This window comes from Brassica napus, chromosome A3 (assembly GCF_020379485.1).
Source record: "Brassica napus cultivar Da-Ae chromosome A3, Da-Ae, whole genome shotgun sequence".
Classification (NCBI taxonomy): Eukaryota; Viridiplantae; Streptophyta; class Magnoliopsida; order Brassicales; family Brassicaceae; genus Brassica; species Brassica napus.
This window is the reverse complement of record NC_063436.1, coordinates 14,452,648-14,468,220: the sequence shown is the minus strand read 5'-3', so window position 1 is coordinate 14,468,220 and position 15,573 is coordinate 14,452,648. Positions and strand designations below refer to the sequence as shown.

The following is a 15,573-nucleotide window of genomic DNA, read 5'->3' as shown; positions in this document are numbered from 1 at the left end:
CAAAAAATCTAAATACATTATATATACTATTTTTAATAATCATATAAAATTCACATTGCATTTGTTATTTATTAACTTAAACTAAGTTTAGAGGGTTAAATAACATAACAATTTAGTAGCCTGATAAATAAATTGAAAACCCAATTCAAAAGATGTAGACTATTAGTTTTCTTTTGTGAAAAAGCTTGTGTTTTATCAATTGGTTATCACTTCGTATTTGAAAGTATTTCTGTGAATTTGTTTTCTGTTTTCATTTTATGATAAAATATATTGATCTCTATTTTTTATTTTGTTTCAAGTCACACCAAAATTCCAGGGACAACTTTTATGAAGATTTTGAAGACATTGTAATTGTACCTACCAGAATTCAGCTTCTTGAGACCATTTAAATAAGCTGGCAACGCCGAGTGTCACCTATTTGATTATACTTAGGATCCATAAGATGAAATGCCACTCGAACCATAGCTATCTGGGTTCTCTCTGAAATGCGTTGAGGTGCAGCAGTTGACTAGCTAGACATCTAGGACCAACATGCTACGAGGTGGTAATCCCGCTTATGGAATTAGATTCATGCTAAATTATTCACATCGAAATAAATTAATGTTCTTTGATTTCACATATCTTAGATTTCTGTCATTCGATCTCTGTAAGGATGGAAAATTCGTTGTTGTCTTAGCTATGCTACTGGAAGCTCTCGGTTCAGTCCATAAGGGCCATGCAAATTTGATGTCATCCCCACGACTTTCTCAGAGCCTCCGATAGCACAACAAAGACAACAACGGGTTCTCCGCCCCTGCGGGAATGGACACATGCCAGTGTTTGACAGTCAAGGAAGTTGGTGACCTAATGACAAGCGAGCTGGTGATCGAAGCCTAGGTGAATGGCGTTGGTCTCTATGGCAGAATTAGTCGGGGGTCATGATCTCTTTAGTTACCGATGATGTGTTGACGTGTTATTGCCCGCGTATGGACTTCAAAACTTTATTCTACTTTCTTTGTTTTTTTTTTGGGTTTTATCAACCTAGTGAATTCTCTTAAGGCCCATTAATATTTTAGAGTGCGTCCACAAACTAGCATCTTATTTATAGTACGACACTTTTCAGTTTACTCTGCTTTCTACCGAAACAAGCAGATGCAATCAAACAAATGATTTCACATTTTTTGCTTTCAAAACATGATTATATAGAGAGTTCAAAACATAACTAGAAGAAACACAGTATCATTAATTTACTAGAATTAATTTTAGAATTTTAGTAACTATGTTTTTCATATTTTTGTTTTAACTATCAGTATTTTTTTTCTTTTAATTTTTTTTATAGTTTTCTATGAATTTGAAATGTTTTTTAATATTATTTTGTGGATACTTACTTTTATAACATAATAAATTTACTAAAACTATATATTATATTTTAATTTGTATCATAAAAATCTAAAGCCAAAATATCTTCTATAATTTTTTAATAAATTAATAATATAATTTTATAAATATCAATTTTATATTTATTATCATAATATGATTTTAATATTTTATAGTTATATAAAATGTAAATATAATTAATTTATGATTTAACCATTGATTCATTTGGTAGTTAATCAGTCATAATTATCTCACAAACACATCAATTTTTAACCGACGTACCAAATCTCTTAATAATGCTTAAAACCGTAACTATCCGCATCTGCAAATGACCGCAACCGCAACAGTTAAACCAGTCAGACCCTTAGTCGTCGTTTATGGTTGGTATTTGTTCTAGCAAGGATTATGAAACGAAAGAGGATCTCTTGGTAGCCTTACACCTACTATTGTGATATATATTTTGGATTCAAAGGCTTGTATATATATAATGGTATTTTTTTATGTTACTAAAAACATGTTTTCAACCATAACCATTACATAACTTCAACTTTAAACAAGTCCTTTCTCAAAAAAGAAGAAGAAGATATATTCAACTTTAAACACATAATTCAAGCAAATGCAACTTCAAACGACTCAAAATGATAAACGAAATCATATTTTCTTAAAATACCATACTATTCGTTATTATTATTTACATAATAGTTACATATATGATTAATTAGTGAATTTAGAAGTGATAAAATGACCGTCTTTTCTTTTTATTTGTAAATTACGAGATAAAAATTAATGAAACCGAGTATTTTTATAGATATAAATTTACTATTTAAGAAGATAGAATTTTTGGAATATTTAATCTATACCATTCACTAGATTTCATTTTCCATCAACCGTTGGATTAAAATCTTTTCTAATATCATCTAAGAATCTTGAATATTTAATCTATACCATTCTCTAGATATTATATGTTACCAATTGTTGGATTATTATCCTATCCAAATATCATATAAAATATTTAATATTTAGTCTACACCATTCACTAGATTTCTCATGGCATCAACCATTGGGTTAGAATCTTGTATAATCTACCCAACATATTAGATAAGAAAATTGTAAAACTGAATTGTGACCACTCATTTAAAGTTTTATCCATTCGTTTTCACCTATAAATAATAGGTTCCAAGTAATTTAAAATATCACATTCAATAATCTTTTTATTTGCTAAAAATATGAAAAAGAGTAAAGGCTCATCGTTCAATCAACATGAAGATGAATTATTATGTCGTGTGTATTTAGAAATATCTGAAGAACCAATTTGTAGTAATAATCAATCTATAGGAAGGCTATGGGAAAAAATCAAAGATAGTTACAATGAAAAAAAAGATGAGAGTTGGAAAAGGTAACAATTGAAATTAGTAATGGGGACATAAATAACAAAATCAAACATTAATTTTTTCTTTTCTTTTTTTGAAAACATGAATTTGAACAACATGAACAACAAAAAACAACAAAAAAACAACAAAAACAACAAAAAACAACAAAAACATGAACTGAAAGCATTATTTTAAACAACATTAATAAGACAAAAGGAAGTTAAAGAGAAACTTTGGAGTTTTGCAGTTTGTCAGAGTAGCAGTTAAAGATAGCCAACAATGCCTCCATGTGGCTCATTGATGCCTTGGTTCATTGGAAGATATGCAGCTTGTTCTTCCATGGTTTGATTCTTCAAAGGAGCATTGTCTTGTTCTTCAGGCTGTAGCTGAGCAGGTAAACTTCTGACGGTATTGTCCTGTTGTTGTTGAGTCGTCATAGGAACAGTTGGGAGTGTGTTGTTCTGTCCATTAAATTCAGCATATGGCTGAGCCGACCATGGAACATGCTGCTGCACCTCGAAGGCTTGATTCACCATAACTGGAACCTGTGAATAATGAATTTGCGAAAGCTGCTGCTCCATTGGAGAGAGATAGGTGTCTTCTCCAAAAATCTGGTTTTGCTGTTGCGTAAGAGACAAGTTTGAGTTTTGCCTCAAAAGCTGTTGCTGAGCAGATAGCTGTCCGGGAGCTAAGAGATCATTGTTCTGTCTCAAAGACTGATTGTTTTGAGCCAAAAACAGAGCAGAAGAACCAAAATCTTGATGCTGCTCCTCCTCCATAAGTGAGTGATAGGTGGTTGCTTGTGTTCCAAGAATATGGTTTTGCTGCTGACCTGAAGATTCTCCAAAAAACTGAGCAGAAGAACCCAAGCCTTGATGTTCAAACATGCTTCCAAAATGTTGATGTTGAGCATCCAAGTGTTGTGTCATTGGAACCATGTCTTTTCCAAAATACTGTTGAGCCAAGGATGGACTACAATACCCATTCCACTCTTGCTCCTCATTCAAGGCTTGATTCATCATCATTGGAATCTGGAGACGTTCCATCGTCTCTTGTACTAAATACTGGCATTGGTTGTCAACCAAATCTCCAAAATCTTGACCATATTCCCCCATGTCTTCATTCAGTAATGGATAGTTTGAGTCTTGTCCCATTATCCCTTGGTGTTCCGTGCCCGGATCTTGATGTGTCTCCACCGGTGGCGGTTGTGGCTGTCCGATCACTATAGGTGCGAATATTGGAGTATATTGAGCATTGTCTTTACCCGGTCTAAACTTGATTCTACAGAGAACCAGTTCTTGAAAACCCGGTCTATCCAAAAGAAACTCATGCATCAGCCAACCAGTCTTTATCCCATCTTTCTTTGTTTCAACATTGGCCTGGAAGCTTGCATAGTGCATAGAACCGACCCTAACTCCTTTTTCGTCGATAACCTCATTCAAACCAGATGTCTTCCATGTCCCTGACCATCCAACCTTACGGCACGGTCTCCACGAGTCAGGTTTTCTCGTCATCGCCGGAAGTTGTTTCCTCGTGACGTAGTAATACCACTCGTTCTCATTGAAGCTAACATGTCTTACGTGTTGGAAAAGCCATGGTGCTGTCTTGTACAGAATATGATTGTCGGTTATGAGACTAGAGCGTTCCCCTTTATCGATTCGCTTGCGAAGGATGTTGACGAGGTCAGCATGTGTGGGACAGAAACATGCACGCGAGATTCTTGGTGTTTCTGAGATCAATGGGAAGAGAAAGACAAAAGAAGGGTTAGAGGGCTTTCTCAAGGAGGCAGAGAATGTGATAGTATCTCAGACACAAACCTAACTAGATAACGTTTAACATGATGTCCTATAAATAAAGCACGTGTTTGACCAAAATAAATAAATAAATAAAGCACGTGTAACACAATATCCAATCAAAAGTTTGGCCAAAACTTATAGCTGGGCCGGATCAGGCCGATGAAACAATGGCTTTGGTATCCAAAATTTTTGATATTTTTTTACAAAGTAAAAGACCTTTAAATTATGGAAAATTGCACCCTATATACATGAAAAAAATTTAAATACAATAACTAACTAAAATTCCTCCCTCTCTTCTACTTTCTCTTCATATCTCTTTCTACTCTCTCTCCCAAAATATAATTTTTCATTTTTTTTGGTTATTTGGCAAATAAGCCCTTAAATTAAATATATATTTTTAAAACCAACCTTCTTAAAAATGTTTAAAACTCCTAAAATCTCAGATCCTGCTTAATAGATAATGCAATTAATTATGCTATTTCCAATACTACATTTAGATAAAACAGAAATGACATGAGAAAATCTAACTTCTGGGAGAGAAATTTTTTTTTGAAGAAAAAACTTATGTTTCATATCTTGCGTATAAAAAAACATTTTATCACGTAACCTAAAAATCAAATAGAAAGACAGGGATAAAAGAACATAAACAAATCATGATAATCAGTTTTAATCCAAACCAAGATTTATAAAATTTGAAACAACATAATGATTACATTCTGAATTATTTGAATTGAATCTGTATTATGTGAAAAAAAAATCAATGTAACAATATTATAAATTAATATATTTTTAAATGCTAAAGCTATAGTATTATTTAAAAAGTTTATTATGCATTCTACAACAAAATCAAACATGAACGGATTTATTATAAACCAAATCATATCCAAATACAGAATGCCAATCCCAAAAGAATATATGTATGGGGAATTATCTAAATGAAAATGCTATAACAATATAAAAAATTTATTTTAAAGAAAAACTAAATTATAATAGATCTAATGCAATATTGAAATTTGACTATTTAAAATAAAATTACGATGACATGCCAATAATGAACGATATATATATGAACATATGAAATTTATGAAAATATCTTACCATTATTCATGATTTCGACAAGGATTTTCGAGGATATGAATAAAATATTCTTTCTTCTGAAACCACCCGGTGCAAGTATTCACTTTCTCACTTTTTAATAGGTATGCACACTCTTTTGAGCTTATATCGAATATACAGTTTTAAACCATGGCAATCATATTTATATAAACAAAAGTACGATTCAACACAATGATATATATAAAGTTATGGCAACATAGTAAATAATAAAGAAAGTGAAATATGGTAATAAACTAAATTCAATAAAGGTAAACTTATAATAGTAGTCAATGTTTCGAATAATAAAAGAGAAACTAGATAGTCAAAATGCGTGAAAAATTAGAAACTAAATAAGTTGAAGAAAAAACCTTCGGTTGGCAACAAAATCAATCTTTCAAAGTTATGACGGCATAGTAAATAACAAAGAAAGTAAAATATGGTAATATATTAAATTCAATATAGATAAACTTATAATATTGATCAATTTTCGAAGAATAAAAGAGAAACTAAATAGTCAAAATGCGTGAAAGTTTAGAAAGTAAATAAGTTGAAGAAAAAACTTCGGTTGGCAAAAGAAAACAAAAGCAAAGAATCTATCTCACTTCTTTCCCACATTCATTCAAAGAGAGAAAGATATTAATTGTCCATTTTTACTATAAATTTTTTGATGTAATCAGAATTTGATTCCATTTCGACAGACTTCGTCTTTGCACAGACGATTTTGTCTTCTAGTGATATTTGAAGTATATTATGTTTAGGTTTCTTATCTTTTCATTTCCATTATATTTTCATCATCTCTTCTATTTTTATTTGTTATATGATCTCATTCTATTGATGATGGATGTTTTGTCTCTTTCTTCTTAGGAGAGTTCATAGCTCTCTACTCATTTGAGAGATCTATGATATGTTCATGTTAAGGCGAAGTGTCTCTTTTGAAATTAAGAATTAAAATGTTATTGTTTCTTTGTTTTGTCCAGATTAGATGCAAAATCTTTACAAGTTCTTTTCATTGGTTTAATTCTTGGTGGTTTGATGAAGTTCATGTTAGTGTAATGGTGATTTCATAAAGGAAAATGTGTACAGCTGTGGAAAGAACTCGGATAATCCGTTTCTAAAATTTAATTAAGGGAAAACTAAAGCATGGTTGCAAAAACTAGGAGCCGGGTTGGTTTGAAAATGCTGGAGTTTTGCATTGGTGGTAGAAGTTGGTGGTAGAAGAAGTGGTAGCAATCGGATGATGGTGATGAAGAAATGACAGATTAAACATGGTTTTTTTTTAACATTAGTTAATTATACTATTGTAGAAATATTACATAGACGATTTTACAACCGAAAATTCTTACTGTCTTATTAGTAATCACATATGACTGTATAACTTTAAACGTCTTACAAGATCTATGTCTACGTCTGATGGTACTCCTTGCATTATGATGAAAATTTCATGAAAGCATTTGCTTTATTAATCTGCATATTTCACATTCTTAAGGACCTGAAATTCAAACCTGCTAATGTAGAATATTAGTGAACTATCAGTTAAATTACTGGATTTAGAGTGCTTTCACGATTAAACATGATTATTGATGACTGACGATGAACCATTAAACATTGAAACCATGTCACCCATGTATTGATGAACTGAGAATAGACCAGAATACTCATTTCACTCTTCATTCAATGCTTTCACTCTGATTAGAACCTTCTGAGGATCACACCATCTTTTGTCTTAAATATAGACTTTTAGTTTCATATCTTTTTTTTATTATGTCAAATCTTTATATATTTTTGTTAAATAGTTATAAATCTGTATTATAATAGTTGAGTTTTGCTATTTTCTAAAGGTGTCCACGTCAGCAATCCCCTCTTTATTGTGGGTCCTACACTGTATCTAACAAACCGTCCATCCAAATCCTTGACTTTATGTCTTCCTCTTCCTCCGTCGGGTGTATTTTCTTTAACAGTTCATATAATTCAGAGGCGTTGGAATCTATCTATGTTCTTCTTCCCTATTAATTTACACCCAAAAGTTAGCTCATAAGTGGAGGATTATCCATACACTTATATATTGCCCAAAGATCATGTTATTACACGATGTGAGACTCTTAATATTCCCTAAATGTAAGGTAATTGCTTCTCTCATTCAATAATTCCTCTCCTCCCTCCCAATTATGATTGCAATCATTACGTCTGCATCTCAAACGTTTCATAACTGACGCAAAAATCAATGTAAATAGTTGAAACTACATACAACCACATCTCATGTAAAAAAACTAATCTGACAATCCTTATTTCAGGGTGAAAGCAGCAATAGAACTCCAAACTAAAGACAATTTTCAACATTTTTACCAAAAAAAAAACAAGCTAGAGAGATTACCCCAAAAAAGAAGAAGCTAGAGACAAATTTTAAAGTTCACCAACTTATGAGGTCAACCATGGAGATCATTCTGCAACCGTCACGAAGATGGAGCTACCAATGCTAGGCGTTATTAAACAAGCATGGACGACGATAGATCAAATGCACGCAGTCATTGATAAGGCTATGAAGAACATAATTTTATCACTTACGTATAAGCCTGAGCACAAGCATGTGGGTTTACGTCTGAAGATGGTTACAACATAAAATGTTCTATGATTGATTGCTTTGTAAATGTTTTTTTTTCTGATAAATCAATAGATTGAAATTATATATAGAAAATGTTTGGCTAAATACAAAAAAGACCTATATGTAAAAAATGATAATTCTCTCAAATAACTATTTTTAAGTTTTTATCACAAATAATCTTTTTAATTTTGAAATTTTAATTTTTTTTTAATTTTTTTTTTAATTTGAAATTTTTAATTTTTTTCACTTTTAATTTTTTTCTAGATTAGTTAACCTATGATATATTTATATCCTTTAATAAAATTTATTTTAATTTTTTTTTAATAATTTTTTTTATGAAAATAAACTAAAAAGTTTCTAGAAAATTTATCCTTAAAAAAAAGGGATCGACCAAAAAAAAAAAAGAGGAAAATTTATCCTAAAAAAATGTAGACTCCAAATAAATCTCTGCGTGGTACTCCCTCCCTCGAATTAAAAACACAGGGATAAGAGGCGTCGCACCAATAAACCCTGAGAAGAAGATGGAAGGCTCCGTCAAAGAATCAGGGTAACCTAATTCTTCACTCGTCTTACGTCTACCTTTGATTCAGTCTAATCCTGTTCCTGTGTCTGAAGATTTCGATTTTTATCTGGTTCGAATTGTAGTTACTACGAAGGCGAACGTCTAACTCATCTTCTCGCCTTAGTTCAAAGGTAACAATTCTAAACCCTAAAAGCATAAGAACATCACTAATCTCTCCTTCGTCTTCCGAACTTGAAGAGGAATTGAGACGTCCAAGCCTTCGAATGTGAACTCATTGCCCGAGAAGCTATGGCTCAAGGTTACTTACTACACTCTTGCTTATGTTTTAGTTTCTTTCTCTCTCTGAAGACCAGTTTTGATTAAATCAGAAACAAATAGCGATTGGGATCAACGAAGTGACGCGTGTTCTGGAGAGGATGAAACCAAACCCTACCGACACTAGACAACCTCCTGTTCAACTTCAGGTTACACCCTAACAACTTTCATAACTAGTTTGGCTTGTGTAAAGAAAAAGCGTTTTAGGAAGAGTTTTGTTTCAATCACAGGTAGTGATAGTAGTAGCAGATTGTAAACCGAGGATGCTAACCAAACATATACCCAACTTAGCTGCTTCACGGAACGTCCGTGTTCTCTATATCAGAGACCACAAACGAGCCTCTCTCAGATTAGGGGAGTTGGTTAAACTCAAGACAGCTCTAGCTATTGGCGTCAAGGCGAGAGGAACCGATCTCAACCTAATACTCCAACAAATTCTTCCAAGAGATGATACTTCTTGATCTGGTTTTGTTGTGTCCCTTTCTCAGTGTGTTTGTTGTTATATACATTATATAAATGAGGTTGACAACAACAAATTTTTGAGATTCACAGTTTCGGTCCATGTATCCAAAAAAGATTTGCTACTGTTTACCCACTCTTTAGGCACTAGCAACTGAGGATGGCTCATCTGCAACACCGACTTGGTTAGGCTTATCCACTTGTTTGCTTGGTTTACCGTTCTGAGATTTCTTGTCTTGATCCTTCTTCACCATCACTGGTTGAAACTGTTGAAAAAAAAAAGTGAATAAAAAAAGGCGAACGAGTATTGTGTACATGTGAGAGAGTAGAGAACCTGATAAATGGAGTATATAACGTTTCTTCGTATCTGAGCCATCATTTCCAGAAATAGATTGTATCCTTCTAGCTTATACTCGATGAGCGGATCACGTTGCGCATATCCTCTAAGCCCGACAGCTTGTTGCACAAACTTGAGTGCTTGAAGGTGTTCTTTCCATAACCGGTCTATATTGCTCAAGATTAAGAAACGTTCAGCATCTTTCATTAGCCCTGGTGCTTCTTTCTCCACGATTTCCTGATTATCGAAAACAAAAGCTTAATCAACCAAAAACAACAAAGCTTCTGGTGAGAAAGGTTTTAGAATCATATAAAACTTACTCTTTTCTGCAAGTATGCATCTCGGCCACGGGCACGGAGATAATCTTGCAGTCCCTCGTAACTTGATCCTTGGCTTTTTAGCAAATCTGGAGTGAGATCATTCAACAGATAACAGTACCTGATAGAGATTGGAATGAGTGAGTGTATGTGAAAGAAGTGTTTTCTCTTCTCTTAAGAGAAATATAACTCTTACTGCTGAACTTTGGCGATGAGCTTTTCAAGATCCCAGCTTTCTTTTGGAGTATCCGGGCCAATATTTGCCTATTAAGTGGTAAAACAGAGTTAAGACTGTCGTTATATAAATAGACTCAGGGAATAAGCTATTTCTTGAACACTGTTTTTAACTTACCTCTAGAATGTCATCCATTGTTAACTCAGCATACTCAATAATCAGAGGCTCAAGGCTGTCTGACACAAGAGCACGCCTCCTCTCTGTGTAAACACGATCTCTTTGGCTATTGAGAACCTCGTCAAATTCGAACAGTTGCTTCCTGATGTCAAAGAAGTAATTCTCCACTTTTCTCTGAGCTTCATCTAGAGCTTTAGTAAGCATCTTGGATTCGATGGGTAAGTCTTCAACCCTGAATGCTCTCATCATACCCTAAAGAGTTGAATGGCAACAACATTTAGGCGAATATTCTCAAGAAGAATGTAGTAATAGTAGATATAGACAGTCACCTGGATCCGATCTCCCCCGAAAATGCGGAATATGTTATCTTCAAGACTAAGGAAGAACCGGGAACTTCCAGGATCCCCTTGGCGGCCACTTCGCCCACGCAGCTGATTGTCAATACGGCGTGATTCATGCCTCTCTGTCCCAACCACGTGGAGTCCACCAGCTTCCACAACCTGTAGCAATTCAAGACAAAAGGTGACCAACAACAGATACTTAACTCTGATGTAACAGAACCAACCTTTTTCCTTTCTTCATCTGTGAAGCCCTTATATTCTTTGGCTATCTCAAGAAATGCGTTCCTTAGTTTACCAATGACTTCATCCTGAACTGGACCCTGTGGAGAAAGAGCAAAGATCGATGACTAAGATAGTTCTATTTTAACATAACAAGATAAAGTTTATTAGTTTTTTCACCTTTTCACAAGAATAAGATAGACGTTCTTCTGCTTCAAGCTCAGTTAACGATTTCTGGCCCCAAGCCTCTACAGCTGATTGTACAGCTTCCTCAGCTAGCTTCACTTTCTCATTTGACAATTTGCATGGAAATAACTTCTCATTCACCTGCAAAGTAAAAGAAAGTGTAAGTAATAACCATTAGAATCCCATGCTATAAACCAAAACAAGAGACGCTGAAAAGGGTCAAACCTTCCACGTCCTCTTGGGAGGGGCCTTCTTCACAGATACGAAAACACCATCAGTAGGCTTCACCACCCTGTAGTAAACAGTCAAAATGCAATAAAACTTCAGTTAAAAAGAAACAATGTACAATCTACAATATCTAGAGCAGTTAAACCAAGGGTGCATAAAGGATCACGCTCACAGTACTATTGATCATAATTGGCATATTAGAATGCTACATGCATAATAATACCTGGGCATAAGTATCTCACGGAGCTTCAAACGTGCCATAAACTCTGCGTTTCCACCGAGAATAATGTCTGTCCCACGCCCAGCCATATTTGTGGCAATTGTTACAGCCCCTAAACGACCACTTTGTGCTACAATTTCAGCTTCTCTCTCCACATTCTCTGGTTTTGCATTGAGGACCTATTTGTTCAACATACATATAACATCATCTGTCAGTTTTCTAGTACAGTGAATATCATTTGTTTCAATTTTGCAAACTGGTTTTTAGATGCCATAGATTTTTTTGGGGACTAAATACTAAGGGAGTATAAATTTTGGATTTATTTCTGCATAAAAACACCAAAATAAGATTTCTCAAAATGACATGGAAGCCTTACCTCGTGAGTTATTCCAGCTTCCTGCAATAGTTGAGAAAGCTCGTCACTCTGCTCAACGCTGGTTGTACCAACCAGCACAGCTCTACCAGTCTTATGCATTCTAGAAATTTCCACCACCACTGCCCGCCATTTGCCATTAACTGCCTTGAAAACCACATCTGACTCATCCTGCAAGTGATTAAACAAGGAAAGATGAAACCCTTTTGGTTTAGAAAAGACAAAACACCTAAGTTACTCATACATTTTTGAGGTGCAAGTTCAGAAAATAAGATACAATACAAACCTTTCTTATCATGGGCTTATTTGTGGGTACAATTGTAGTTTTCAGCTTGTATATGCTCTCAAATTCTGCACTCTCGGTTGATGCAGTACCAGTCATCCCGCAAAGTTTCGGGAACTACACCACAGCAGAAACTAAGCATTAAGATCTCGAAGTAACTTTATTCAAAATGTTGATAGTAGAGCATTACCGACCTGGAGAAAGAAATTTTGATAACTAATGGATGCCAGTGTAATAGATTCATTCTGAATTGGCAAGCCTTCTTTTGCTTCAACTGCTTGATGTAGTCCGTCACTCCAACGTCTTCCCTGCAGAAGACACAACTTGTTCAGTGGGTTACTACTACGTAATGTTTAATTAGAAAAAGATATACACAATACCTGCATCACACGACCAGTAAACTCATCCACGATAAGAACCTCCTTTGTTCGGATGATATAGTTCACATCTCTGAGAAACAGTTCTTTTGCCTTAATGGCATTAAGAAGATATGACGCCCATTGTTCACGAGGATCATACAAATCTTTCACGTCCAGGATTTCTTCTGCATCTTCGTAACCTTGTTCCGTTAGTAAAACAGTCTTTTGCTTTTCATCAACCTGCAACACCAAAAAAAAACTCAGCGAGCAGTTAGAATTAGGAAGATGAATGGATTCAAACAATATAAGAATAAACTGAAAGAGTCTTACAGTGTAATGTATATCCCGCTCAAAGGCTGAAGCAATTTTGGCAGCTTTGTAGTATTGCTCACTAGGTTTCTCTGCAGGGCCAGAGATAATGAGAGGAGTTCTTGCCTCATCAATAAGTATGGAATCAACTTCATCAATTACACAATAATTGAAATCCCTCAAGACGAGCTCCTCCACACTCTGTAGATTCAGTAACTAACAACTCAGCAAAGGCATTCAAACAAAAACTCGTAACATCCAGAAACAAAATAGAGAACAAAGCAAGAATTACTTTCCGTGGCAAGATTGTCTCTCAGATAGTCGAATCCAAGCTCACTGTTGGTGACATAAGTGATGTCGCATAAATAATTTTCCTTTCTTTGTTCAGGTGTCATATTCTCTGCCATAGTAACAAGTTAGTTTTTTTCCTATTAATAGAGATAAACAAGTGAGTTCAGAGGAATATACATACGTTGGATCAGACCAACCTTCAATCCAAGGAAGCGAGGAACTTGACCAACCCATTCACAATCTCTACGAGCAAGATAATCATTGACAGTAACCACATGAACACCTTTCCCACTTAACGCATTCAAGTAAGCAGGTAAAATGGCTACAAGAGTTTTCCCTTCACCAGTTCTCATCTCAGCTATCTCTCCTTTATGAAGGACCATACCACCTGCGATCAAACCAAACGTAGAGTTGAATGTGCTATAACAGATGCGAGTAAATACTTAATAAACACGATAAATAAATCCAAAATGGTTATATTATAGGAGGCCATTTCAGATTTCAAAATACAAATAGGGATGGATATATATAAGAGAGTATCCCGCATCCTAAAATCTTCTCGGTTTCAGACCGCGGAATAAATGTGACTAAACAGAATACGGTGGCGCATATAAGACCATCTCCAATATATTTTGCTATTTTTTCTTCTATTTTATATTTTGCTATTTTTTCTTCCAAAAAAAATAGAGATCTCTATTAGAGTTGGATCCATTGTATTCTCCAAAAACAGCATTGGTCTAAATATAGTGTAAAAAATAGAGATTGCTAGTTCTTCACCAAATCAGTTGTATTCTTGGAGGCGATTTCAGTTTCCTTAGTACAAATAGAGATATATAATAGTATCCCGCGGTTTTAGGACCCTATATAAGAGTGACACTATATCGACTGAGCTGGGGCGTCTTTGCCCCCCGACCTCAGACCAGGGTGACGTTGTTCCCCTAGACCCCTAACTCGGTGACAGGGCAGTAAAATCTCCGTGCTGACTAATGCTACTAAGCTCACTAACGTTCAGAACAAAAATTCAAGGCATATCAAAAGACCCAATGGAAAGTAAACAGTGACAGTCCACAGAGATTGCGTTTACCTATCAGTTGCACATCGAAAGGTCTGAGTCCAAGAACTCTCTTGGAAGCTTCTCTCACAACAGCAAACGCCTCCTGCAAAATTAGATTTAATCAAAACCAATTTGGCATCAAATCACAAAACTGAAACGAAGGATTTGGTAAAGTTACAGGCAGAAGTGAATCCATGGACTCTCCTTGTTGAGCTCGTTGCTTCAACGCATCGGTCCTCCCTCGCAAATCCGAATCCGAAAGAGACGAAATCTCCGTCTCCAAGCGGTTAACGGAGGCGACGACTGATGCGTACTGTTGCCTCGTGGACTCTCCGTTATCCGAAGTCTTGAAAATCCCGCTGAGAAGACCGCCTAACGAAGCGTGTACACTCGTGCTCCTCCTCCGAATCCGAAGAGAGGAGGTACTACTACTACTACATCCTGATAAACCTAGCTTGATTCCGTTTCCCAGGAACGGGGAAGAGCTCAGAGGACGATTATGGCGGAGGAATTTTCGATCAGCGATCGTGGAGTGAGAAGGTGTGGGGGAGATCGAAGGGCGGTGGTTTAGTAATTGAGAGTCGCAGAGTGGAGACACCATGTTTCGACGGCGAGCCGGGAGAACTGCCGGCGGGGGGCGACAAGAGTCCGGCTAGGAGAGAGAACTTTGGTTTACGGGGTGAGTCGTCGAGTGAAGAGCACGGGAGAGAGAGAACTGAGACGTTGAGGATAAGGTGTTTGATATTACAAATATACCCCCGAACCCGATTCTTGTTGGATAACCTTCTGTGTGCCACGTCGTTGAGCTTCTATCATTCTTTCTAGCTGGCTCTAGGCACATTTATCCGAAACCGGATAATCGAACCGAACCGAAAAACAAAATTCAATTCGAATTTGGATCATATCAATTATACTAGTGGATTCTATCTCTCTTGAAAAACCGAACCGAGAACGAATAGTTACCTGAATATCTATAATATTGGTTACATACTTATAAATATTAGTTATATTTCGTTTTACAATAATCAAATAATTTTAAAATATTAGTTACAAGTCAAAATACCCAAAATTTAAATTAATACTCCCTCCGTTTTTTATTATAAGTCGTTTTGAAGCTATGCACATAGATTAAAAAAATCATTAATTTTTTATATTTTCGAAACAAAAACATCATTAATTATTTACCTAACC

The 15,573-nt window shown here is 35.2% G+C and overlaps 3 protein-coding genes across 3 annotated transcripts; 2 read left to right on the top strand and 1 right to left on the bottom strand.

Annotated features, from left to right (window-relative positions):
- The first annotated feature begins 1,415 nt into the window (after positions 1 to 1,415).
- On the top strand, positions 1,416 to 2,925 carry LOC111214410. Its single transcript, XM_048776126.1, has one exon. It carries the CDS (start codon positions 2,583 to 2,585, stop codon positions 2,754 to 2,756), a length of 174 nt encoding a protein of 57 aa, XP_048632083.1. The 5' UTR covers positions 1,416 to 2,582; the 3' UTR covers positions 2,757 to 2,925.
- Positions 2,926 to 8,603: 5,678 nt separating this feature from the next.
- LOC106442004 (ribonuclease P protein subunit p38-like) lies at positions 8,604 to 9,603 on the top strand. Its single transcript, XM_013883746.3, has 5 exons — positions 8,604 to 8,763; positions 8,862 to 8,909; positions 8,977 to 9,037; positions 9,108 to 9,203; positions 9,285 to 9,603. Exons 1-5 carry the CDS (start codon positions 8,738 to 8,740, stop codon positions 9,513 to 9,515), a joined length of 462 nt encoding a protein of 153 aa, XP_013739200.3. The 5' UTR covers positions 8,604 to 8,737; the 3' UTR covers positions 9,516 to 9,603.
- Positions 9,490 to 15,188, bottom strand: LOC106438644 (protein translocase subunit SECA1, chloroplastic). Its single transcript, XM_048776125.1, has 19 exons — positions 14,561 to 15,188; positions 14,413 to 14,485; positions 13,510 to 13,716; positions 13,334 to 13,437; positions 13,059 to 13,238; positions 12,750 to 12,968; positions 12,564 to 12,677; positions 12,373 to 12,486; positions 12,090 to 12,257; positions 11,717 to 11,892; positions 11,491 to 11,557; positions 11,260 to 11,406; positions 11,085 to 11,180; positions 10,849 to 11,019; positions 10,520 to 10,771; positions 10,364 to 10,431; positions 10,171 to 10,288; positions 9,848 to 10,087; positions 9,490 to 9,779 (listed from the first exon to the last, which is right to left on the bottom strand). The coding sequence occupies exons 1-19, from the start codon at positions 14,981 to 14,983 to the stop codon at positions 9,654 to 9,656; spliced, it is 3,063 nt and encodes a 1,020-aa protein (XP_048632082.1). The 5' UTR covers positions 14,984 to 15,188; the 3' UTR covers positions 9,490 to 9,653.
- Positions 15,189 to 15,573: the final 385 nt, after the last annotated feature.

Excerpts from the sequence above, each read along its gene's own strand:
- LOC111214410 (XM_048776126.1), top strand. The coding sequence starts at position 2,583 with ATGAAAAAGAGTAAAGGCTCATCGTTCAATCAACATGAAGATGAATTA.
- LOC106442004 (XM_013883746.3), top strand. The coding sequence starts at position 8,738 with ATGGAAGGCTCCGTCAAAGAATCAGG. Across the intron at positions 9,038-9,107 it reads CCGAGAAGCTATGGCTCAAG|AAACAAATAGCGATTGGGAT; the intron begins GTTACTTACTAC and ends TGATTAAATCAG. Across the intron at positions 9,204-9,284 it reads AACCTCCTGTTCAACTTCAG|GTAGTGATAGTAGTAGCAGA; the intron begins GTTACACCCTAA and ends TTTCAATCACAG.
- LOC106438644 (XM_048776125.1), bottom strand. The coding sequence starts at position 14,983 with ATGGTGTCTCCACTCTGCGACTCTCAATTACTAAACCACCGCCCTTCG. Across the intron at positions 10,289-10,363 it reads CTCATCGCCAAAGTTCAGCA|GTACTGTTATCTGTTGAATG; the intron begins GTAAGAGTTATA and ends AATCTCTATCAG. Across the intron at positions 10,088-10,170 it reads ATGCATACTTGCAGAAAAGA|GAAATCGTGGAGAAAGAAGC; the intron begins GTAAGTTTTATA and ends TTCGATAATCAG.